The 25,843-nt window shown below is 42.3% G+C and overlaps 1 protein-coding gene across 1 annotated transcript in view; it reads right to left on the reverse strand.

Moving 5' to 3' along the window:
• The window catches only part of LOC127433192 (fibrillin-2-like), a 198,545-nt gene extending 185,903 nt beyond the window's left edge, over positions 1–12,642 (reverse strand). Inside the window, 4 exon segments of the mRNA XM_051684909.1 lie at positions 2,325–2,420; positions 4,062–4,160; positions 12,116–12,488; positions 12,592–12,642. Coding sequence (XP_051540869.1) covers positions 2,325–2,420; positions 4,062–4,160; positions 12,116–12,488; positions 12,592–12,642 — 619 coding nt within the window.
• Positions 12,643–25,843: the final 13,201 nt, after the last annotated feature.

The raw sequence follows: 25,843 nt of genomic DNA on the forward strand, positions 1-25,843 counted from the left end.
GAATTCGCCAGGGGGGGGGCTGTCGCGAGGAGCGTGAGGTCCGAGAACCATATCTGGGTGGGCCAGTAGGTTGCTACCAGGACGACCTGCTCCTCGTCTTCCCTGACCTTGCACAGAGTCTGTGCTAGTAGGCTCACTGGGGGAAATGCATATTTGCGTAGGCCAGGAGGCCAGCTGTGTGCCAGCGTGTCTAAGCCAAGGGGTGCCTCAGACAGGGCGTACCAGAGCGGGCAGTGGGAGGATTTTTGGGAGGTGAACAGGTCTACCTGTGCCTGTCCGAACCAACTCCAAATCAGCTGGACCACCTGAGGGTGGAGTCTCCACTCTCCCCTGAGGGTAACTTGCCATGACAGCACGTCTGCTGTAGTTTTGAGGTCACCCGGGATGTGAGTGGCTCACAGTGACTTGAAGTGCTGCCGACTCCAGAGGAGGAGATGGCAGGTGAGTTGTGACATACAACGAGAGCACAGATCACCTTGGCGGTTGACATATGCTACCGTTGCCGTGTTGTCTGTCCGAACTAACACATGCTTGCCCTGGATCAATGGCCGGAACCTCCACAGGGCGAGCAGAATTGCCAACAACTCGAGGCAGTTGATGTGCCAACGCAGCCACGGGCCCGTCCATAAGCCGGCGGCTGCGTGCCCGTTGCAAACAGCGCCCCAGCCCGTTTTGGAGGCATCTGTCGTGACCACGACATGCCTGGAGACCTGCTCTAGGGGAACACCTGCCCGTAGAAATGAGAGGTCGGTCCAAGGGCTGAAGAGATGGTGACAGACTGGCGTGATGACCACACGATGTGTCCCGTGGCACCATACCCATCTCGGGACTTGAGTCTGAAGCCAGTGCTGAAGCGGTCTCATATGCATCAACCTGAGCGGGGTGGCCACTGCTGAGGCTGCCATATGCCCCAGGAGCCTCTGAAAGAGTTTCAATGGAACCACTGTTTCACCAGAATGCATTTTTGTGTCAGCATCTTGAACGGGAGTCTGTGTAAAGCCCGGTTCAGTACTCACAGGTCCAAGATTGGCCTCAACCCACCACCTTTTTTCGGTATGATGAAGTAGGGGCTGTAAAACCCCTTCTTCATCTCAGCCGGAGGGAAAGGTTCTATCGCACCCTTCATCATGGCCGTGCTGAGTCTAGGGACATTGAAGCACTTACCTGGCTCCTTGTGACCACCCCCGGAACAGCCTGGGACGGGGGAGGAAGAGGCCTGTCCTCGCAACCCGTGGAGACTGTCACATCGGGTGCGGATGTGTGCCACAGCTGGGCGCACAGGGGCGGGGAGACCGCAGCTGGAGCACCAATCCTGCAAGGAAAAACCCGTGGACGGTGGTCGAAATGACAACCGTGCACACTGGGTATGTGACCCAGGGAAGGAGGAAACCGCTCTTTTGCTGAACTGTTGGGTACCGCAGCCACTTGGGCATGCGGCGAAATCAAAGAAAAAGGCAACAAAAGATTCTCCACCTGGCCCTCCACCGGGGATGGAGTGGTCTTACTACCAGCTCCAATGCAGTGGGTTTCGTCGACCCTGGGTCGCCCGTCTCAGGGGTGCTTTGACGACCTTCGTGGGTTCTTAGCAGCCGGCCATGAGATGGGTAGCGTCTGCTTCCTGCAGTGGGCTCCAAGCCGGGGCCGGGCCGAAGGGGCGGGCTGCGGCGGAGCCGGTGCAGTCACCGCAGGGGGACGCTCTTGGCAACGAGCAGACGGGTCTGATTTTTATACAGTACAAACTATAGATTCTATCCCCTAACCCTAACCCTACCCCTAACCCTCACAGAAAACTTTCTGCATTTTTACATTTTCAAAAAAACATCATTTAATATGTTATTTCCCTTGTGAGGACCACCCAAAAGATCCTCACAACCAGAAATGACCTCACAGAACAGGCTGATTCTCAATACTTGGTCCTCACAAGTATATCAAAGCCTGTACGTATAAAAATACTCATGCAAACACAGTCCATATACAGTAGTATGTGTGTGTGTGTGTGCTTTGGTATGCATGGTTTACGTGGACACTTTTTTAGGTTACACACTTGTAATTACGAGGGTATTGTGCTATAAAGGAGGTTTATGAGGACACCTCATGTGTACTCATAATTAAAATGGCTTAAAAAACATACTAAACTATGCCACAAGGTTTCTGTGATGGTTAAGTTCAGGGGTAGGGTTAGGTGATATAATATTTAGTTTGTACAGTATAAAAAACAGTATATCTATGGAGAGTCCTCGTAAACCATATATCCAAATGTGTGTGTGTGTGTGTGTGTGTGTTAAGCTGGCTGTCATTCTTCAAATATGATTGGTTGTACTTACCTCTCTCACACTGCGGTCCAGTGAAGCCGTACACACACACACAACGGTTTGGTCCAATGCAGCGTCCACCATTCTGACAGATCTTCTCACAGACCGCTGAAACAAAACCACCTGCATTTCACTATTTGTTCAGCTGGAGCACTATTTCAGGGTCAGCGCATGCCTTTCATATGCATCTGAATATGACTGTGTCCATAATATGATGGATTCACTTTAATCTCTTTTAAAGATTTCATCTGTCACAAAGATCAAAGAGCTGCAACATTCTTTACATTACACAACAGCTCACACATCCATCCTGCACTGACCATTTGATAAAGAGTGGGCAACATTCTATTTGGTCAGCCATTTCTTCTACGTGTCCTTCTGAAACAAATGTGTGCCATGTGTGCGAAAAATCTACATACAGTCTAGGGCACTCAAAAGTGCTTGTGGCTGGCTTTCTACAGGTTGGTTTCAAGTCTGTTAACTCCAGTAATGTCCATACAGGTTATTATAGCTCATTCTGCATTTCAAAGTGCTGGAAAAAGGCCATGACTTTAAAACTTAAATCAAAGAGACTTTAAACACTAGCTGAGCAGCAGGCATTCAGATGAGCCAAGAGCTTTGGCCTGCCCTCTATTGCCATGAGTAAAGACATGAACTCCTGCAGAAACCACTGCTTCTAGATGATTTACATCTGCTGCTGAAGATTTGATCAGTGGAGAACTGCAGGTAATGCTGGTGATTCCACAACAAACAGGTGAGCTGAGGTCTGTGTTGATTATAAGAGCTGGGGTTTATTTACATTTACATTTATGCATTTGGCAGACGCTTTTATCCAAAGCGACTTACAGTACACTTATCACTGGGACAACCCCCCTGGAGCAACCTGGAGTTAAGTGCCTTGCTCAAGGACACAATGGTGGTGGCTGTGGGGATCGATTACCAGTTCAGTGCTTTAGCCCACTATGCCACCACCACTCCACCACTTTATGACAGGCCAGGACACCTGCAGACCCTTTAAAACATTATTCTTAGGCTTATATCCATTCAGGAATATACATTTAAGTTTTAGGAGTACTGTAAAATTTAGCTGTCCCTCAGTCTAAGGACTGCTATCTGTTCTGTTGCTTGTTGAACATTTGCAAACTGAAAATGTGTTTACTAGAGGTTGACCGACATATCGGTTTTGTCTATTAAAACATAACCCAAGGGCAATCCAAAAAACTTAAATCCAAATGGCGAGGGTCTGATTATGAAAGCCATTAGAAAATAAAAAGTCTGACAAGCAACTATCTTAAAGGACTGTAAAAATCCTACATTGCATAGCGGGCTTAAAGTGCTTTGAGTGCCTAGAAAACGCTACATAAATGACTGGAATTATTATTATAATTAAATATTGCACAATCAATGTGTTTTATAACAAAACCTTATATTAGCGTGGCCTTAAGTCACAGACAGTACTGTGTAATAAAAAGAGGTTGCATAGCTGGTTTGTTTTATTATTGGCCATTTTTACTATTACTGGATCTATGATCTATTTCCTTTCTACTGGCCCAAAAAGGCAAAATGCTGTAACTATGCCAACACTGAAACTGAGAAAAATGGCTTTATAGTTACTTGGCTTACCTTTTGTAATGGAACCAATCATAGTCTTAGAAACTGGTTAATTTTGTGTAGTTACTGTGTTTTGTCTTTGCACAGAAGCCTACTTTAAGTAGAGGTATCTGTAGAATATAAAAGAAAAAAACATACATGATTTGGTGGCACAGGTTGTGGCTATCTGGCCACTAGAGCAGATGCACATGTTGGGCCTGGAGCAGAAACCATCACCACAGCTCTCCCGGCAAACTGCTGCGATATAGAACGTAAGGCATTATTAACAGAAGACTGCACAAGAAAAACTGGAAAGCATTCAGTAACTTATATATATAATGTATATTATACGTTGTATTTTGGCCTCACTATACACAACGCATAATTTAAATGAATAAAAACCGGCTGAATACTGTTCAAAAGACTCTAGACTGTCATTTAAGGATTAAACTTCTGCCGCACAGAGTCACGTGACACAACAGCATGCTGTCAGTTTCCTTGAAGTGCTCCTACGGCTGCTACGCCAACAAAAGTGCATCTGGTAAGAAATCTCTTTTTTCATTGAAACCTGTTTGGTTGTAAAGAGTAGCATCTCTAGTTTCGTTTGATATGCCGCTTTAAAAAATCTGTTCATTTTTTGATAAACATGATGTCCACATATGTGGAAACTGGCACTGCATTTCCTCAAAATTAGAAAAAAACATGTTAGTTATTTTGAATAACTTTCAGCTCTAACACATCTGTGGGTCATTTCACTACATTTTAATATACATTTTGTTATGTTTAATTTTGTTATCACTGTGCAATACGATCAGGGCTTGACATTAACACCCACCAACCCGTGGGTAAAAATCGGCAGTGGCGGGTAACTCCGTCACCCTTACTAGCCACTTTGTATGCTTTTCATATGTGACATGCGTATCTCCACAGGGCAAATGTATGGAAGCCCAGGAGTGCCATTTACAAAAGAATGAAGGAATAAATGATCAATCTATTAATTTGAAAATAAAAATGTGAATAAATAAACCAATTTATAAATGGACAAATAAATAGACACATTTAAATATGTTTATTTAATTCATATTTTAAAATGTACTTATATTTATCAATAAAACAGCACATTTAATGCACTTTAAAAGCACCTTTTAAATTGCATTTTAAAAAGGTATTTGGCAATTGCTTTTCTTTTTGTTTTGATTTTCTTTTTCCTTTTTCTTTTCCTTTTCTTTCTCCAACTGAGAATCGAGTTTAAAAAATGCCATTGGACTGTTGACTCGTGAGAGCACCAATGAAATTTCAACTCAGTTATAAGACACACCCTCTCTCCCACGTGCCACTCGAAAAGGATGTAAGACGGCCTGTCACTGGACAATGGTATGAGCAGTTTACTTGATATTATTGGATCTGTGAATCCCACGCATAAGAAACGGATGCGAAGCATATCAGAAGTTAATGGTGGCTTGTTCACTGATGCTGTGAAATGCTGAACGCGGCCCTACCTGAGTGTGCACAGTCATGCGTGTCCAGGATGGGAGCTGGTAATAGTGATGCTGTCAACAGAACCAGCCTCCCGACCCACGCCCCTAACTGAAACACGCGCAACCACCGCCATTTGCCTCACACTTTACCGCTTGAGGTACCGAGCCGATGAAAAATACCACCAGATCCTGTACTAAAGTACTTCCGTGAAGTTGGCACCCTATATAATTAAATCTTTATCAAATCTGTACCATTAAAAAATGAACGTTTGTGCTGGTTCAGTGTTTGAGATATTAGACATAATTTTTTTTGGCTGTGTGACGTCACTTTCCACCCCATGAGGTCCAAATCTCTCCAAACTGGTGCCGTTAGTTTGTGCTCAGTTTGTGCTGATTTGTGCTGTTAAAAGAAACACTCTAACTATTTCTCTTCCTAACATATAGCAAGAAACTTTTCGGGAGCAGTGGCGTCACTCCAAATCACTCCAAACGGTGTCGTTCATTTGTGCTCGATTTGTGCAGGTTTGTGCCGTCCGTTAAAAGAAATATCATAACATATTCCTTTCTTTATATTTAACAAGATTGCTTTTGGGAGCTGTGAAATCATGCAGGCTAAACCCCATGTCAATCACTCTCACCTGTCTTCATCATTTGTGCTCGCTTCTGGTTTGTGCCGTGTTTGGTATCGTTGAAGCATTAATTTTTGGAAAAAGATTTAATCTTTCACCACATCAAACTCAAACACATCTCTCTGTCAGGAAATATCCGATTTGGTCTAATATTTAAACCAGGGATGAAAACTACTCACCTTTCAGTTAAAGTCACCTTTTCTGAAGCTAATTTGACCAAATTGTTTGTTAAAATTTCTAAATTGTCCTTATTAAAATCACTTTAAACAGTTATTTTAAGCTTAAAAAAAATATATTTATCTACAGTAATAACATAGAAAGATACAATCCAAATCAAATAATATTTATTTTTAAAAGTTAGTAAATAAAATAATAAGAACATATAAATATAAAATAAATGTAGCCTACACAACCAGTCCAAAGGACACTGACTAAGTTTGTTTCTCATAATCTTAAAACCTTTTGACCTAAATGCTTATGGTCAAACGCTTGGGATTATTTCTGTACTCAAAAATAAATTGTGCCTAATTATAAATGTTTATAAAAAACCTTTTATTGATTTTTTTATTTTTTTTTTTTTTTAAAGTAGCCAACAAGTGTCCAGCATATGAAATCATTCAATACTGTTTAAAAAGCATCCCAGGATGCACCTGAAATTGATTGAAAAAAATTGAACTGTGTGCAGAGCTGGAACAGACAGTGTAGCTACACTGAAGAAATTCAAATAGAAGATGTTTCTGATTTAATTTGTTTTGGTCACTGCATAATTTCAATACTTTTGTGTTACTTCTTAGATTTGATGATGTTACTAAAATCTAAAATGTGCAGTAACAAATAATAAAGAATAGACAAGTGTGATCAAATTTTTAAGAGTTCTAGTCTTACACTGAGGGGCCATTCACATTGAGCGCGTTTGTGTCCGTCTGCACTGTTTTATAATTGATTTCAATGTAAACGTGCGCTAGATAGACGTCTTTGATGGATTGCTTGTGTTTTTAGATGCTATGTCAAGTTAAAAAGAACCTAAACTGTTAAACTTCTCGAGTTGAGACGCCTACGTTTTGCTCTTTTGTGGCACTGTGTGTAATTTTAGTGCAACAACAACGCATTTCAGCATGTGAACAGCACCTAACTGCGCTGAAATTTCAAACAAATATTTTGAATAGTAGCTAACATATAAAACTATGCACTTACACAAACACCGTCAACACAAGTCGCACCAGCTTCTAGCTAAATTAAAACTAATAAACGAATTCAGAGCTGAATACTGTGGCTGTTCACTTGCGAAAAAACTTGGAAAAATTAACCTATATAAACATTTTTTACAGCTTTGTTCAGCAGTGTCACATATAGCCTATAAACAAATCATAATTTGCAGCACAAACACAGACATTTTTTGCTGTTGCATTTGGAGTTTGGTGTGGTGAAAGATTCAATCTTTGCCAAAAAATTAATGCTTCAACGATACCAAACACGGCACAAACCAGAAGCAAGCACAAACGACGAAGATGGGTGAGAGTGATTGACATGGGGTTTAGCCTGTTCGATTTCACGGCTCCCAAAAGCAATCTTCTTAAATGCAAAGAAAGGAATATGTTATGATGTTTCTTTTAACAGCACAAATGAGCGACAGCGGTTAGGAGCGATTTGGAGTGACGTCACTGCTCCCGAATACAAGCTGTTATTTCTAAGGAAGGGAAATAGATACAAGATTAATTTAATGTCACAAATCAGCACAAATCAAGCACAAACGAATGGCACCGGTTCGGAGTGATTTGGACGATATGGGGTGGAGAGTGACATCACTGATCCCAAAAAGTTTCTTGATATATGTAAGGAAGGGAAGTAGTTACAGTGTTTCTTTTACCGGCACAAATCGAGCACAAAGGAACGGCACCGGTTTGGAGCGATTTGGACCACATGGGGTGGAAAGTGATGTCACACAGTCAAAAAAATAATGTAATTATAATAATTTTCTTTATTTATCACACATTTGCACATATACAGTGAAATTCTTCTTTTTCACATATCCCAGCTAGGCTGGGGTCAGAGTGCAGGGTCAGCCATGATATGGCACCCCTGGAGCAGATAGGGTCAAGGGCCTTGCTCAAGGGCCCAACAGTGGCATCTTGGTGGTGCTGGGGCTTGAACCACCAACCTTCTGATCAGTAACCTAGAGCCTTAACTGCTGAGCCACCACTGCCACCTAATGTCTAATATCTCAAACACCAAACCAGCACAAACATTATTTTTTGCACCATAAATCAGCACAAACGAATGGTATAGATTTGGTAATGATTTTATTATATGGGGTGCCAACTTCACAGAGGTTACTAAAGCAATTGCTTCTCTGCACTGCCTGACCTTACAGCTGTTCACCTGTTTCATTACTGTATGACTGCTCTCTCTTCCATATTTGTGAACAAAGCCCATATACTGTACGTTCTGTGCACTGTGAGATCATCGATCATAAGCACTGGGACAGGATGAAACTTTGCTAAACTGTTTCTATTTATAAAGCTTATTTAAGTGTTATCTTTTGTTTACAAAACCAGAAAGTTGTTAAGTGACTGTTTCATTTCACACAATTCTAGCAGTGAAGCAGTGTCTGGCCTAAATCTGGGATATTTTACCTCAAACATCTTTGACGTGTTAATTGCCAATATGTGAGTCGTTTAAATTTTGCCTATAACATAATCAATTCAGGTACAATTAAAATGCAAATTCATTCAAAATTCAAATTCAAAATGTTAAATCCATAAGACCCAAACTACTATTGTAAAAGAGGAATGTGATGTATATGAATTTTCATTTGAAAGAGACACTTTCATAATACAATAAACAACATTAGTTTAAACACTTGTTCCACAAAAGTGTGCTCGCTTGCCTTCTCTGTATCATCAGCTGACCGTCATACCGAGAGTCCACCTTTTCTCGATCATACACAGGCAATTATTTTAATAAAAATAAAATATTTAAAGATGATCATACAGTGTTTTTTTAAATGAATGTGATATAACTGAAAGGGGATGTGCGTTTTATTCAGTATAAGTTCTGGAAAGTCCATCGGCTTTCTCCCGCGACTCGAGCTGTTGCCCTTGCTCACCTCCGTCGTGTGTTTCAGTTCGGGGCGCAGGTCGGGAGGCTGGTTCTGTTGACAGCATCACGATAACCAGCTCCCATCCTGGACACGTATGACTGTGCACACTCAGGTAGGGCCGCGTTCAGCATTTCACAGCATCAGTGAACAAGCCACCATTAACTTCTGATATGCTTTGCATCCATTTCTTATGTGCGGGATTCACAGATCCAGTAAAATCACATAAACTGCTCGTACCGTTGTCCAATGGCAAGCTGTCTTACATCCACTTCGGGTGGCACGAGAGCGGATGTGTCTTATAACTGAGTCAAAAGTTCATTGGTTGCTCCCATGATTCAACAGTCCAATGGCATTTTTGTAACTCGATTCTCAATTGTAGAAGGAAAAGGAAAAAGAAAAGGAAAAGCAAAACGAAAAAGAAAAGCCATTGACATATGGATGAGGAAAAGCAACTGGCAAGTGAATTAAGAAAAGCAATTGCCAAATACCTTTTTAAAATACAATTTAAAAGGTGCTTTTCTAATTAATTAAGACTCATTAATGTACTCATTTATTGCTGCATTTAATGACAATTTGAAATAAATATGATTTATTAATAAACACATTTAAATGTGTCTATTTATTTGTCCATTTATAAATTGACTTATTTATTCAAGTTTCTATTTTCAAATGAATAGATTGATAATTTATTCTGTCATTCTTTTTTAATTGGCACTCCTGGGCTTCAGCTGGTATGGACTGACAAATGGAAAAAGAAAAGGAAAAGTCCAACAATATAGAAAAGCAAATGGCAAATGGATGAAGAAAAGCACTTTGCCAAATGCTTTTTCAAATGCATTTAAAAGGTGCATTTAAAAATTATTTATTAATGTGCTGTTTTATTGCTAAATATAAGTACATTTTAAAATATGAATTTAATAAACATATTTAAATGTGTCTATTTATTTGTCCATTTATAAATTGGTTTATTTATTCACATTTTTATTTTCAAATTAATAGATTGATCATTTATTCCCTCGTTCTTTTTTAAATGGCACTCCTGGGCGTGCAGGCGAAACTTGTGTGTTCCAGTCGGGCTTCACTCGCAGCAGCCGACGGTGAACACAAAACGTATGTGACCCGTTTGAATTCTACTGAGAATCTTCTACCTGAGGAAGTCGAACCACTTAAACTGCAAGACAGTCCTGACATTAAACAGCACTGATGAGGTAAAGACACAACAGTGTGAGACAACATCAATTACAAGTTTTTTGTTTCTAAAATACACAATATCATCCAAAGCAAACTAAAATGTTTTTACTGCAGTAACACTAACTGATATCTGGTATAGATGCATATTAAATCAATTAGGGCAAATATATATAAGACTTCATTTATCAATATTATTCTGTCATCATTTACTCAACTTTATCTTGATCCAAACCCATAGGACTTTCTTCCATGAATGGAAAAAAGATTCATGTATTTTTCCATTTATGAAAAAAGATGCAATTAAATTTAATGGAGTTTAATCTAACATATCTTTTTTGTACTTAATGGAATTATAACTGTGAAAGTTGTAGTTAAAGGGATGTGTTTAAGCTATTTGTCTTTTCATGACAAATACTATACAGTAGTTTATTTTTTATCTACATTATGTCTATCTACATTTGCCAAACCACAGTAATAATGTGGAGCCATTCATGGTCTGACCTGTGGTTATTGCCTTATTACAAATGCCACTGTTAAAAAATGGTCGAACAGTGGTCATGAAGGCAAGTACAATTTAGAATGGTTAAAGGGGATACAATCTGGATTTCCATGGACAAATGGACAAATTATTGACAGTTTTCATCCTGTTCTAACTGGCCATGTTTGCCTTCAGAAATAAAGGTGACTTAAATCATTAGGCCTGCATCCTGCTGAAGTCATATCATTCTTGATCAAATAAAATGTCTAAACAAATTACCTTTATCAGTTTTTGTGGGCCTGGGGATTTTGGCTAGTGAAAACGCTGAGTGGCTATGAAATACCACTAGCCACAGTGACCGGTGAGCCAAAAAGTTAATGTCAAGCCCTGAATAGGATTCTATGCGTTAACATACATTAATGCATTCTTAAATATTCACTGGGCATTATCACATTGAGAATCAATGGGTTCATCCAAAAGCTGAAAGATTTTGCTTTCAGAGGCTTTATATTGATTTAGGATGAAAATAAGGTGCATTTCAAACTGTTCTGAGACCAATGCAGACAGACAGCACACTAGAGGTTAAGTCATTCACTAAATAGGGAGCAAATGCAGTACATTCAATCCTAAAATCCAACAAAAAGTTCAGTTTCAGGCTGCAGATGATGTTTGGACCACTCAACATGTTTGGCAGACATGAGACAATGGTAATCAGTACATAGATTCAGAATTATATAATGCTACATTTTATTTTAACATGGCTGGCAGTGATTGGGTGATACTTTATTCAGTTTTACAGAAAAACAGTTGTAATGTCTGTAACGTCTCAAAAACATAATAACCAACACTCCTGGAAACATAATAAACAGTTTGATGAAGAATATCTGACTTTCTATAGCTTAGTGTTATTTAAAATTTCACAACGTAGTCTCGCTGTTACAGAGGGGCTCTGTATGCTGTCCATATAAGTAGACATTAATTTTTAGGAAACATTTTTTTTTTTTTTTTTTGCTTGTTTATTAGGTGCTACTATTTACAAATCAAAAAGGGAAATGGACAATGCACACAGCAGTCATGCTGGGGTCTGAGGAGGATATATACTGTATATATATATATATATATATATATATATATATATATATATATATATATATATATATATATGTAATAAAATGGATATACTTTATGGCCAAAAGTATGTGGACACCCGAATCACACCCATATGTGATTGTTGAAAACCACAGGCATTAATAGGGGTTTGGTCCACCCTAACAGCTTCCACTCTTCTGGTTCAGCTTTCCACTAGATGTTTAAACATGGCAGTAAAGATTTGCTACCATTGAGACACAAGAGCCTCGGTGAGGTCAGGCACTGATGTTGGGTGATGGGGCAACAACTATGTAGGCTTGAGTGGAGAACCCAGACAGGAAGCAAGTAGGGAGAAGTGTCTAACGAGGTGATGGTGACTGGGCACAGGCTGCAGTGGGACTGGCGGATTTCACGCCCATAGTTGGTCTGTCCAAGGAAACTGGACAGAGAGATGGTGCTTAGTCTGTTGGAGGAGAAGTGAAGAGAGGTTGGATGAACTGGCCTGTGAGTGATCTTTGAAGTCCCTTGATAGCAACAGTTGGAGAGTGGCAAGCAACGAGCTGGGAAGACCAGAGAAGGGGCTGAAGAAGAGGGCACACAGCTAGACAGGAATCCAGGGAACTGGGAGAAGAGAATAGCACATGAAGAAACAAAACAAAACCGACAAGACAGGAAAGACTATAACAACACTTGTGCAAAAGAAGGACTTGACCAGATAGAATACCATCTCCTCCTTATGGTTTCCCGAGTTAGAGAATCTCGGTGGAACAGTCATTCGAGTGACCCGGGGCAGAGGCGTGCTGCTGAGTGTACTGGCAGAGAACGGAGCCTTCAGGTGGCGTTCTTCTTCATGGATGGTGGCACCAACTTGAGGTCTAGGAAGTAGCCTTTGGCTCCTGAATCCACAAGTGCTGAGCACTAATGAACCATATTGCCACAATGCAGCCTGGGCAGGAGGAGAGTGCAATGACCGTGTGTGGAGGCGGGGGCGTGGCTGAGCGCCATTCTGTGGAGAGTGAAGCGGGGGGAGATGAGTGGTGAATGATTTCCACCTGTGCTTAACACCTGTCTTGTGTTGCAGTGAGGAGTGACCTGGGCTTTTAAGGAGAGGAGACAGCAGCAGTAGAGAGAGAGAGCCCAGCTGACAAGCTTCTCATTGCCGTTATTATTATATTGCCGTTATTGAGTTATTTGAGTGTGAGCTGTACCGTTGCACATTGAAGCAAATGTGTTTGCATTGAATAAAAGAGAGACTTTCCTGTGTTGGAATCGCCATCTCCCGCTTCCTCATTCCCTGGAACTCAGGATCTTGCTACACCGTGGAATTTACCCAATGGTATCACTCTCACCAGTAGTCCCCTTCTTACCGGCGAGCAGTGGCTTTTAAAGGGCAGTAGTGGCCAGCCACCTATAGTGCAAGCACAGCCCCCAGTTAAGGTAATGTTGTTTCTCCTCCGGATAGAGCTCGACCTACAATGTGGGTTTGGAGGGAACAGACAAGAACACAGGTGGATGTGAGAAGGACAAAGACAATGACTTCTCTCCTTGGCCCTCTCAAGAACCCTTGCTACTTCTCTACCTTTGCACACATTTTACATGCACAAAGAGCCATGTTACACATTAAAGGAAAGGTAAAATCCCAAAAAGCATAATAGGGCCTCTTTAATTACTTACAAAGCTTTGATAGGTCTAGCTCCACAGTATTTAAGCAACCTTCTATCACTATCATGGAAGGATTAATTCTGTCGGTTTATTTCTGTGTGTCTCCCTCGTGTTGTTGCAGGTCTGGGGTTAATCACATGGCAGCGTTGCCCAGCAATACTTGGTGATGCCTTTTGGTCTAGCCAATGCAGTCTTCCAGGCTCTCGTTAATGATGTGCTGAGAGATATGGTTGATCAGTTTATTTTTGTTTACCTGGATGACATTTTGATTTTTTCCCATTCTCTCCAGGAACATGTTCAGCATGTCAGGCGAGTGTTCCAATGGCTGCTAAAGAATGGGCTGTATGTCAAGGCTGAGAAGTGCGAGTTCCACTCCTGATCGGTAAATTTTCTGGGATTCATTGTAGATCCAGTCAAGGTTAAGGCTGTGGTGGACTGGCCAACGCTGGATTCTCGCAAGGCCCTGCAGAGATTCCTGGGTTTCGCCAATTTCTACTGGCGTTTTATTCGCTATTACAGCCAACTAGCCGCACTTCTGACTTGTCTTACCTGCCAAGACTGAGTTTCGGTGGTCTCATGAAGCCGAATTAGCCTTCACCAAACTCAAAGGCCGCTTTGTTTCGGCCCCTATTCTCATCAACCCCGAACCTTCTCTTCAGTTGGTGGTAGAGGTGGACGCGTCAGATGTGGGGGTAGGTGCGGTACTCTCCCAATGAAGTCCCTCTGATGACAAGATGCATCCATGCGCTTTTAACTCCCATCGTCTTTCTCCCACTGAACGAAATTATGATACTGGCAATCGTGAGCTGTTGGCTATCAAGTTAGCCTTGGAGGAATGGCGCCATTGGTTAGAGGGGTCTGGGGTACCTTTCGTCATCTGGAGCGATCATAAAAACCTTGAATACATCCATTCTGCTAAACATCTGAATTCCAGGCAGGCTCGGTGGGCTCTTTTTTTTTTCGGTCATTTTGAATTTACTATCTCTTACCGCCCGGGTTCCAAGAACATCAAATCGGATGCCCTGTCTCATATTTTTGATTGTTTGATGGAACCAGATTCCATCGTTCCTTCCGAAATGGTGCTAGTGACGGTTTCTTGGGAGATCAAGTCGAAGGTCAGCACGGCCTTACAAGGGGTAACGCCCCTGTCTAAAACCCCACCGAGTTGGCTGTTCGTTCCGGAATCAGTTCGCTCAGACATTATTCATTGGGGCCTTTCATCCAAGTTACCCTGCCATCCTGGAGTCGGGCATACCCTAGCTCTAGTCAAGCAGAGGTTTTGGTGGCCATCCATGGCCCGTGATGTTTGCCTATTTGTTGGTTCCTGCTCTGTCTGTGCTGTTTATAAGTCTTCCTGTACCCCTCCAGCTGGACTCCTCCTTTGAGACCCTGGTCCCACATAGCCCTTGATTTTGTTACCGCCCTCCCCCTCTCGCAGGGGTTCACGGTCGTCTTGACCGTGGTGGACAGATTCTCGAAGGCAGCGCGTTTCATCCCTCTACCCAAATTACCCTCAGCCAGAGAGACAGCGGTTGCTGTCATTGATCATGTCTTTCGAATCCATGGCCTCCCAACTGACATGGTCTCCGACAGGGGGCCCCAATTTGTTTCTAATTTTTGAAAAGAGTTTTGTAAACTGCTGGGGGCTACAGTAAGTCTTACTTCTAGTTTTCATACCCAGAGCAACGGACAGGCCGAGCGGGCTAACCAGGATCTAGAGAGAGCTTTACAGTGTGTGGCCTCTTACAACCCCATGTCTTGGAGCCAGCAGCTCATGTGGGTGGAGTACGCACACAACTCTTTGCCAGTATCATCCATGGGCCCTTCTCCATTTCAGGTTAGTTTAGGTACCAACCACCTTTGTTTTCAACACTGGAACCCAAAGTCGCGGTACCCTCCGCACATGCGTTCATCCAGGGGTGTCGTCGCACTTGGATCAGAACCAGACGGGCTCTCATCCAGGTGGGATGATGCACCAAGGTCCAAGCCGATCGCCACCAGTCTAAGCCTCCCGTGTATGTTGTACAGTTGTGCTCAAATGTTTGCATACCCTTGGAGAATTGGTAATATATGTACCATTTTTAAAGAAAACATGAGTGAGCAGGCAAAACACATTTATTTTATTTCTTATGGGATTCATATTCAACTGTAGGTTATAACAGAATGGCACAATCATAAAACAAAACATGGCAACAAAGAAAAAAATGAAATTACCCCTGTTCAAAAGTCTGCATACCCTTAGTTCTTAATACCGTGTATTGCCCCCTTTAGCATCAATGACAGCATGCAGTCTCTTGTAATAGTTCTCTGTGAGGCCTCAAATTCTTGCAGGTGGTATAGCTGCCCATTCGTCTTGACAAAATACCTCCAGGTCATGCAAAGTCTTTGGTCGTCTTGCATGAACCGCACATTTGAGATCTCCCCAGAGTGGCTTGATGATATTAAGGTCAGCAGACTGTGATGGCCACTCCAGAACCTTCACCTTTTTCTGCTGTAACCACTGGAGGGTCAACTTGGCCTTGTGCTTAGGGTCATTGTCATGCTGGAAAGTCCAAAAGTGTCCCATGCGCAGATTTCGTGCAGAAGAATACAAACTGTCTGCCAGTATTTTCTGATAACATCCTGCATTCATCTTGCCATCAATTTTCACAAGATTCCCAATGCCTTTAGAGCTCACACACCCCCAAAACATCAGTGAGCCACCACCATGCTTCACAGTGGGGATGGTATTCTTTTCGCTATAGGCCTTGTTGACCCCTCTCCAAACATAGCGCTTATGGTTGTGACCATAAAGCTCTATTTTGGTCTTGTCACTCTAAATTACAGTGTGCCAGAAGCTGTGAGGCGTGGCAAGGTGTTGTCGGGCATATTGTAACTGGGCTTTTTTGTGGCATTGGCACAGTAAAGGCTTCTTTCTGGCAACTCGACCATGCAGCTCATTTTTGTTCAAGTATCGTCGTATTGTGCTCCTTGAAACAACCACACCATCTTTTTCCAGAGCAGCCTGTATTTCTCCTGAGGTTACCTGTGGGTTTTTCTTTGTATCCCAAACAATTCTTCTGGCAGTTGTGGATGAAATCTTTCTTGGTCTGCCTGATCTTGGCTTGGTATCAAGAGATCCCCGAATTTTCCACTTCTTAATAAGTGATTGAACAGTACTGACTGGCATTTTCAAGGCTTTGGATATCTTTTTATATCCTTTTCCATCTTCATAAAGTTCCATTACATTGTTACGCAGGTCTTTTGACAGTTCTTTTCTGCTCCCCATGGCTCAGTATCTAGCCTGCTCAGTGCATCCACGTGAGAGCTAACAAAATCATTGACTATTTATACACAGACACTAATTGCAATTTAAAAAGCCACAGGAGTGGGAAATTAACCTTTAATTGCCATTTAAACCTGTGTGTGTGTCTGTAACATGGCCAAACATTCAAGGGTATGTAAACTTTTGATCAGGGCCATTTGGGTGATTTCTGTTATCATTATGATTTAAAAAGGAGCCAAACAACTATGTGATAATAAATGGCTTCATATGATCATTATCCTTAAATAAAAGTTTTTTTGCATGATCATTTATATTTTCAAAATCAATGCCAAAATTTCATAATTTCTGCCAGGGTATGCAAACTTTTGAGCACAACTGTACACACAACGTGAACGCGGCCTCAGGGTGCACGGTTTCCTGCTCACTTATACTCCCATACAGTTCCTTGAGTGCCCGGTCTGTGTCGGCTTGTGGCGGGATGTACACAGCTGTGATAATGACCTCTGTGAATTCCCTCGGTAGCCAGAATGGTCGACACAGAAGCGTGAGAAATTCCAGATCAGGAGAGCAGAAAGACTTGATAGAATGAACGTTCCTCTGATCACACCAGGATTTGTTGACCATAAAACATACACCACCACCTCTGCTTTTACCTGAGAGGTCTTTCGCTCTGTCCGCTCGGTGCATGGAGAACTCTGCGGGTTCGATGGCTGAATCTTGAATCTCAGCAGACATCCAAGTTTCTGTAAGGCAGATAATGCAGCAGTCCCTCATCTCTTGTTGGAAAGAGATCCGCTCTCTCAGCTCACAGAGCTTGTTGTCCAGAGACTGAACATTTGCCAGTAGAATACTGGATAGCGGGGGTCGATTTGCGCGACGTCTTACTCTGATGAGAACGCCGGCTCTATTTCCCCTTTTCCTTCTGCGTTTCCACAGCCGGGCAGCCCAGACAAAGGGCTCCGCTGGTGTGTTTGTAAACATCGGGTCAGCATTGAGGAATTGGAAGTCCAGTTTTCAGTGTGTACAGTAATTTGTAAAAGTTTAGGCACTTGTGTAAAATGTTGCATAGTGACTATTTCTTAAAAAATAATGTCATAAATAGTTTTCATTTATCAAAGTCCAGTAAACATAAAAAAAGCTAAATCAATATTTGGTGTGACCACCTTTACGTTCAAAACAGCACCAATTCTCCTAGGCACACCTGGACACATTTTTTTATTGGTTGTTGGCTGATGGGATGTTCCAAGCTTCTTGGAGAATTCGTCACAGTTCTATTATCTATTTAGGCTGCCACAATTGCTTCTGTCTCTTCATGTAGTCCCAAACTGACTCACTGTTCAGTGGGGGGCTCCATCAGACTTCTGAACTCATAACTGCCATCCATTCCCACCACCTTCAGCATCACACCATCAGTCTCACACTGTATTTATAACCCTTTGCAATATTAGTCTCACAGAGATCACTCAACCTTTGGACTTTATGCTCTTTTAACTTATGCTGCTCACAATACTCTAATACAGAAAGTTTCCTTTTTCTCGGTGTGGAAGAATATCATCAGACGAAAAACAGCCCTGTTAGCTGGAAGATGTGAACCTGACAGTTCATCTGAAATGTTCCCTTTCCGCCATTCTTTAGCACTAATTCTTCTTTTTGCCATTGTATCAGTTTTGCAAACAGCATTAAAGCTAGATATTTTTTGCAGGAACGTTTTTCACTTTATTAATTATGACAAGAACAACACACTTACAGTTTATGTTTCAAAACACCATCCTAAATCAATTAAGTAGGTAAGCTGTGCTGTACTATTTGTTTACGGAATAGATGATTACAATGTGGAAACAATGTGGGTCCTTGAGCGACCTCTAAATATGCCCAAATCTACTTCAAATTTTTAATACATTTTATTTAGATAAGGTAGAATAAATTTGGACTTGTGGACTTAGGATCTCTTGAGGTTGAATTTTCTTTTTACCATAGTTTCATGGACATGGAGCCCTGTATTGTTCTTATTAGGCTGTCACACAGTTACCTCCCTACAATGTTCTGGGAAGGGTAGTTTAGGGTTATTAAAAACAAAACCTAAAAATAATTATTACTGAACATTCTGTGTAGGTGTTAGGTTGTCACACAAAAACGTCCCTGCAATGTTGAGAAGATTAATTTATGGTTAAAAAAAACTAAAAAAGAATGTTCTTGTGTGTGCTCACGCCATTTCAACAGGCCGTCAGTCTGTGCTTTGTTCGGCAGCATGCAGTGATTTATTCGGCTTTGACTTCATTTGGAACTATTTTCATTAGCAAAACTACACAATATAACTGACCAAGATATATCTACAATGTAAGCTTACATGTACATTTTACAGTTGTGCATTTGGCAGATGCTTTTATCCTGTTCCTATTGTCTGAGGAAATGATAAACAGTCCAATTGTGTATTTGTGATGTTTTCAAAAAGCATACATGATTTCATTGGCTGAGGTATTAAACAAGACTTTCAGTTTCAAAATAAATCAACATAAACAAGTGAAATGCAAATGCACAGTCAGTTGGCCAATAGATAGTAATTGTCACTTACGCACGATCCACTGGTTCCCCCCAGGCAGAGTCTTCCAACCGGGACAACAGTATGATTGCAGTCGAGATCCACATACATTAGGCCTAATAAAATAAAATATATAAAAATAAAATGACCTGTATTAATTTTAGTAACATATGGAATAGTTTGAGATACAGGCATTTTTATGTTCCAGGGGTTGATTTTTATTAAAATAAACACATTTCAACTTTTCTTTTTGTTATATTAAGCTCACATTAAAACTGAGTTAGAAACTTTTTGCCATGCCTTCATTTTATTTTGAGTATTTTTTTCTAATGCTTTTTATACATGCACTCACTGAGCACTTTATTAGGAGCACTATGGTCTTAATAAAGTGCCCGACGTGGTCTTCTGCTGTAGTAGCCCATCTGCCTCAAGGTTCGACGTGTTGTGTATTCTGAGATGCTAGTCTGCTCACTACAATTGTACAGAGCGGTTATCTGAGTTACCAGAGACTTTGTCAGTTCAGACCAGTCTGGCCATTGTCTGTTGACCTCTCTCATTAACAAGGCATTTCCATCCACAGAACTGGCGCTCACTGGATGTTTTTTTGTTTTTGGCACCATTCGGTGTAAATTCTAGAGACTGTTGTGTGTGGAAATCCCAGGAGATCAGTGGTTACAGAAATACTCAAACCAGCCCATCTGGCACCAACAATCATGCCATGGTCCAAATCACTGAGATCACATTTCCCCATTCTGATGGTTGATGTGAACATTAACTGAAGCTCCTGACCCGTATCTGAATGATTTTATGCACTGCACTGCTGCCACACGATTGGCTGATTAGATAATGACATGAATAAGTAGGTGTACAGGTGTTCCAAATGAAGTGCTCAGTGAGTGTAGATTTTAGTTTAAGCCTTGTCCCAGAACCAGACTTTGTCTTAATAAAAGTCCATCATAAAAATATTAATTATTACATTTTTACAACTATGATTATCTAAACAAAGCTAGAACTAAACATTAACTTTTTCAATATTTATTGTGAGAGAATGATTTATGTAAATGTTAAGTGTCCCTCAGTTGTGGCATCATTCCACCACAACCAACAGTTTGTCCCCTAATAAAGTTAGTGTGTAAAGATCGTTTGTGATATATGAGACATGAAATTAAGCTTAGTATGACAAAGTCGTCTGCTAGTTTATTCCAAAAAAATTTAAAATGTAATTTCCAACACAGAAAGCTATTAAACACAACAAATAATTTGAAATTGGTGAAAATGTTCATGACTTAGAAAAAAATTACAGAAATCTCCTGTGTTGCATGCACATACACTGTTGGACATTGTTAGCAGACAAATTGTGAAGGGTGTTTTTTAAGATTTTATTTTGTTATGTCCACAGTGTCATGTTTAAATTTGTTGTTGTTCATGTTTTGATTTCATGTCTTTTATTTTGAAAGTTTAGTTGCCATATTTCCTGTTCCCGCCATGTTTCATGTGTTTTGTTCTTATTGGTTCCTTTGTTTATTAGTCTTGTCTTGTTATTGGTACGTTGCATTGTCTTGTTATCTGTTATCAGTCTTGTATTTTCATTGGTGGTCTTGTTAACTTGTTACCCATGTCAGAGTATTTATAGCCCTCATGTTTGCCTTTGTCTTTGTCGAGTTTTGTGATTGTGTAATCTGGTAACGTTGTCCTTGATTCTTGTTCTTTGTTTTCTTATAGTCGCGTCGCGCCAAGTCATAGTTAAGTCAAGTCTAGTCTCTTGTTTTGTATCTTTTGTTTTGTTGGCACTGTATAATAAACTGCACTTGGGTTCTAACGTCATCGTCTTGTCCTCGGCTGTTCCTGTCTTCAGCCTGTCCTGCCTTGCCCAAGCCAGAGTTCCCCGTCATGGCCGCCACGGTCCACGAGCCAGCGCCCAAGCCTGCCATGGTCCACAAGCCAGCGCGCAAGCCTCATCCATCCCAGAGCCAGCTCCAGGCCTAGAGGAATTTTTTGGGGGGCCTATATGGCTCCAGTGGTCTCCAAGCTCCCTTCAACGGAGAGCACTTTCTCCCCAGCCTCGGTGGTCCTGGAGACTTCCTTCATCGTGCCTCCCATGGCTCTGCCCCTCGAACCTCCCACGACTCCACCTTCTGATTCTCCCACAGCTGTGCTCACAGCCATCCGGAAGTGGAAGAGAAGGACTCCTTCTCCACAGACACTGCCCATGCTTACGACCACGGAGGCCATTCCCCAGGCACTGCCCGTGCTTACGACCACGGAGGTCATTCCCCAGGCGCTGCCAGTGCTCATGGCCACGGAGGTCGTTCCCCTGTCACTGCCTGTGCTCACGGCCAGGGAGGCCGTTCCCCTGTCACTGCCTGTGCTCACGGCCACGGAGGCCATTCCCCTGTCACTGCCTGTGCTCACGGCCACTAAGACTGTTCCCCTGTCATGGTCAGTGCCCGAGCCCTCCACGGCTTCGCTCCCCGAGTCTTCCATGGCTCCGCCCTCTGAGCCACTCCCTCCTGAACCCTGTCCAGCAGCCGCAGCCCAGAACTCTGTTCCCTCTGCCCCGTGGCCACCTCCCAGGCCTCCTGTTCCTGTTCTGTGGCCGCCTCTCAGGCCTCCTGTCCCTGCCCTGTGGTCACCCCCCAAACCGCCAGACCCCGCTCCCTTCCTGGAGCCACCACCAAACCTAGCACCGGCTCCACCCTGGTCTCCTGCTCCATGCCCTGTCTCGCCAGGCCATGCTCCATGCCCTGTCTCACCAGGCCATGCCTCAAGGGCCCCCCCCCCCCCAGCTCCCTATTGAACTCTATTGTTTATGTTTGGGTGCCGGGAGCCGCCCCTTGTGGGGGGGAGGGGGGGGTATGTCATGTTTAAATTTGTTGTTGTTCATGTTTTGATTTCATGTCTTTTATTTTGAAAGTTTAGTTGCCATATTTCCTGTTCCCGCCATGTTTCGTGTGTGTTGTTCTTATTGGTTCCTTTGTTTTATTAGCCTTGTCTTATTATTGGTTCATGTTTCATTGTCTTGTGTAGAGCCGAGGAGGGCGGGGACGGGTTGGAATGAGACACAACCGGTCCCCAATCAGCCTGATGGGGCGCGCGAGGGATAAAGGCGGCCGGGGACGACAGTTCGAGAGAGAGAGAATTACAAACAGCTGTGCTGTGTTTTTAGTTGTGTGTTTTTGGTTGGGTTTTTGTTTAATAAATTATTATTTAAGTTGTCAAGCCGGTTCTCGCCTCCTCCTTTCCTCTAAACCCCCTTACACTGGTGCCGAAACCCGGGAAGGAGGAGGGATTCCCGTCGCAGAATCCTCGACACTGCCGTCCACCCAGGGGAGCGCCGCTGCCGTCCGAAGGGGGACGGAGTAGCCCGACTACCCGGACGCGGGGAACGGCCGCCGTCCGCGAGGCGAGTGGGGACGGGACTCCCCGACCGCCTGGAGCGAGGGAGCCGCTGCCGGGGGCGGAGAAGTGCCCTGCCGTCCCCCGGGAACGCGGAGGGGTCGAGAGAAGACCGCCGTCCGCGGGGGGAGGAGGGAAGTGACTCCCCGACCGCCTGGAGTGGTAGGGCCGCTGCCAGGGGCGGAGGAGAGTCCCCACGGGACGCCGGGAACGCGGAGGGGCGTTCTGTCCGCTGGGGGTCGGAGGTCTGACTCCGGTCCGCCCGGGGAGGAGAAGCTGCAGTCCGCCTGAGAGGGTGGAGTAGTGATCGAGGACCACGCGACGGCGCATCAGAGAACCGGTGAGGTTTTTTTTTCTCTCTCTCCTCTCTCTCTCTCTGCCGCTCCGTGTTGGCCTTTCCCTCGCCATTTTGTGTTGTTGTTTTTTCTCCTCCCAGGTCGAGGAAGGCGGGGAGGACCCGCCGGCAGTCGGGGCATAAGGCACGCCCCCCACCCGGAGAGGAAGGGTGGGGGGGATGTACGTCATGCCGGGGGCTCCCCGGCCTGAGGCAACGCCGGGAGGAGTGTAGAGCCGAGGAGGGCGGGGCCGGGTTGGAATGAGACACACCCGGTCCCCAATCAGCCTGATGGGGCGCGTGAGGGATAAAGGCGGCCGGGGACGACAGTTCGAGAGAGAGAGAATTACAGACAGCTGTGCTGTGTTTTTAGTTGTGTGTTTTTGGTTGGGTTTTTGTTTAATAAATTATTATTTAAGTTGTCAAGCCGGTTCTCGCCTCCTCCTTTCCTCTAAACCCCCTTACATCTTGTTATCTTGTTATCAGTCTTGTATTTTCATTGGTGGTCTTGTTACCCATGTCAGAGTATTTATAGCCCTCATGTTTGCCTTTGTCTTTGTCGAGTATTGTGATTGTGTAATCTGGTAACGTTGTCCTTGATTCCTGTTCTTTGTTTTCTTATAGTAATGTCGCGCCAAGTCATAGTCAAGTCTAGTCTCTTGTTTTGTATCTTGTTTTGTTGGCACTGAATAATAAACTGCACTTGGGTTCTAACTTCATCATCGTCTCGTCTGTTCCTGTCTTCAGCCTGTCCTGCCTTGCCCAAATGTAACACACAGGAGCACGAGTGCCCATAGATTAAGAAATATATTACATATTTTCAATATATCATACAAAATATCCCAGTCAGATCAACCTACATAGCGTGTATTAATAAAAGCAGCATCGGTGTTCATGTATGTTGTATATTAGACTCACCTTCTCAAAGACTCCACTTTATCTCGCCTCAGAGCTCCATCCAAATGAAAAGAAGCTTTTCCATCAATCCAGGAGATATTCCATATTAAAAGTCCCAGCAAACAAACAGATCCAACTAAACATCTCAAATCCCCTTTAGATGACATGATAAACCCTCTGTAAATGTAACCCTGTGAACTTTGAAGTAACTGACAAGTCATGAACCGCTATAACAAGCCCCTTGTCCTTCACAGACAGTAAAGCTATAGGATAGAGAAGAGAAGTGAAGAGGAGGGGAGGGGAGAGAAGGTGTGTGTGTGTGAAGGAGGATCTCCAGGTCACTCTTACACACATCTACTGTGCTGGCAAGGTGACACGTTGCCTATGAGCACAGACAGAATGACATGTGGAAAAAATATTAGTATTATTCGGTATAATTAATATTATGTTATTATTCAGTGTAAAAGTCTTCAATCTAATCTTCAAATTAAGCGTAAAAGAACCTCAAAGCATTGAAAATAAAACCTCAGCCTCCTGTTATAGATGAAAAAAACTAATTAAAAACATAAAAGTTTTAGTGGAGACACTGCTGAATATGTAAGCTGTGTTTCCCTATAGGATTTATCTATTGTCTCTTTGTGTACTGCAGGCTTTGTTTCAACAAAGTGCAATATATACAGTACATTTAAATTGACTTATATAACATATGTATATGTATGTTTACACATTGGTTATTACTGTCCTCTAGTGGTTATAAGGGCCTTTACAAGTTTGTTATTGGTAAATGTGATGTCACTTGACTTAGCTGTTATGTCAGATAATCAAATGCAAATGTAATCCAACTATTAATCAAATCCAAAGTTTCTAAAAATGAGTGGAAACATGGAAAGCATGAATAGTTTAATCTTTATTAAAATAAAAAATGAAGTTTGATGAACTTGTATTCTTGTAATTGTGAGATGTCAACATTAAAAGAATAACAATCACACATTGTAATCAAACATAATATCAAAGCATGAAGATATCTAGTGTCGAGCACTACAGTACATGAAACACGTATAAAGAATGTTGAAAATGATTAGATCTATAAATATATTTTAAAAATATATCCTATAATGTTCCACAGCACAGAAAATGTCTAGTATATTGTATGAATGCAAGAGCATACATGTACTTACTGTATATACTAATGCATAAATGAACTGTATGTCACATTGTGCCTTTCCCAAGATTTCTGTTTGTCACTCTAATTCTAAAAGCATCTCTGAAACCCTTTGAAATAAAAGGTTGAACACAGAATTCCTCCATTCACACCTCCTGTGAGCCACCAGGTGAGTCAAAATCCTCCTGTAGTAGATTTATAAAAGTATCCTCCAGCCATGTGTCTGAACTGTAAATACTCACAGATACTGCATTCATTCTCGAGGATGTTACATATGTTTAAGGTTAACATGATGCAGTTAGAAGTCTTTTTCATTAGTTTACTTACACAAAGATTATTAAGAGCAGATAACGTAAGTATGAAATGTTGCTGTTACATTCTATTAAATATAAAAGCCTTTTTGTTTTTTCATACAGCAACAGTTAATAACAAAAAGAGGAATGAAAGTTATTTTGCATTTGATGTTGTTACAAGCAATTCATCATGCAATAAATTACTTTTTGTACTGGAGTTAAAAAACTTATGGCTAAACCATGAAAGTCCTTACAATGTTCCCAGTGGTCCCCCAACAACAGCAACCCTAGTTTAAAGGACTAGTTCACCCAAAAATGAAAATTCTCTCATCATTTACTCACCTAATGTGGTGACTTACTTTCTTCAGAGGAACACACAAAGAGATGTTAAGCAGAATGATAGTCTCAGTCACCATTCACATTCATTG

The sequence above is a fragment of the Myxocyprinus asiaticus genome, chromosome 43 (genome assembly GCF_019703515.2).
Source record: "Myxocyprinus asiaticus isolate MX2 ecotype Aquarium Trade chromosome 43, UBuf_Myxa_2, whole genome shotgun sequence".
Classification (NCBI taxonomy): domain Eukaryota; kingdom Metazoa; phylum Chordata; class Actinopteri; order Cypriniformes; family Catostomidae; genus Myxocyprinus; species Myxocyprinus asiaticus.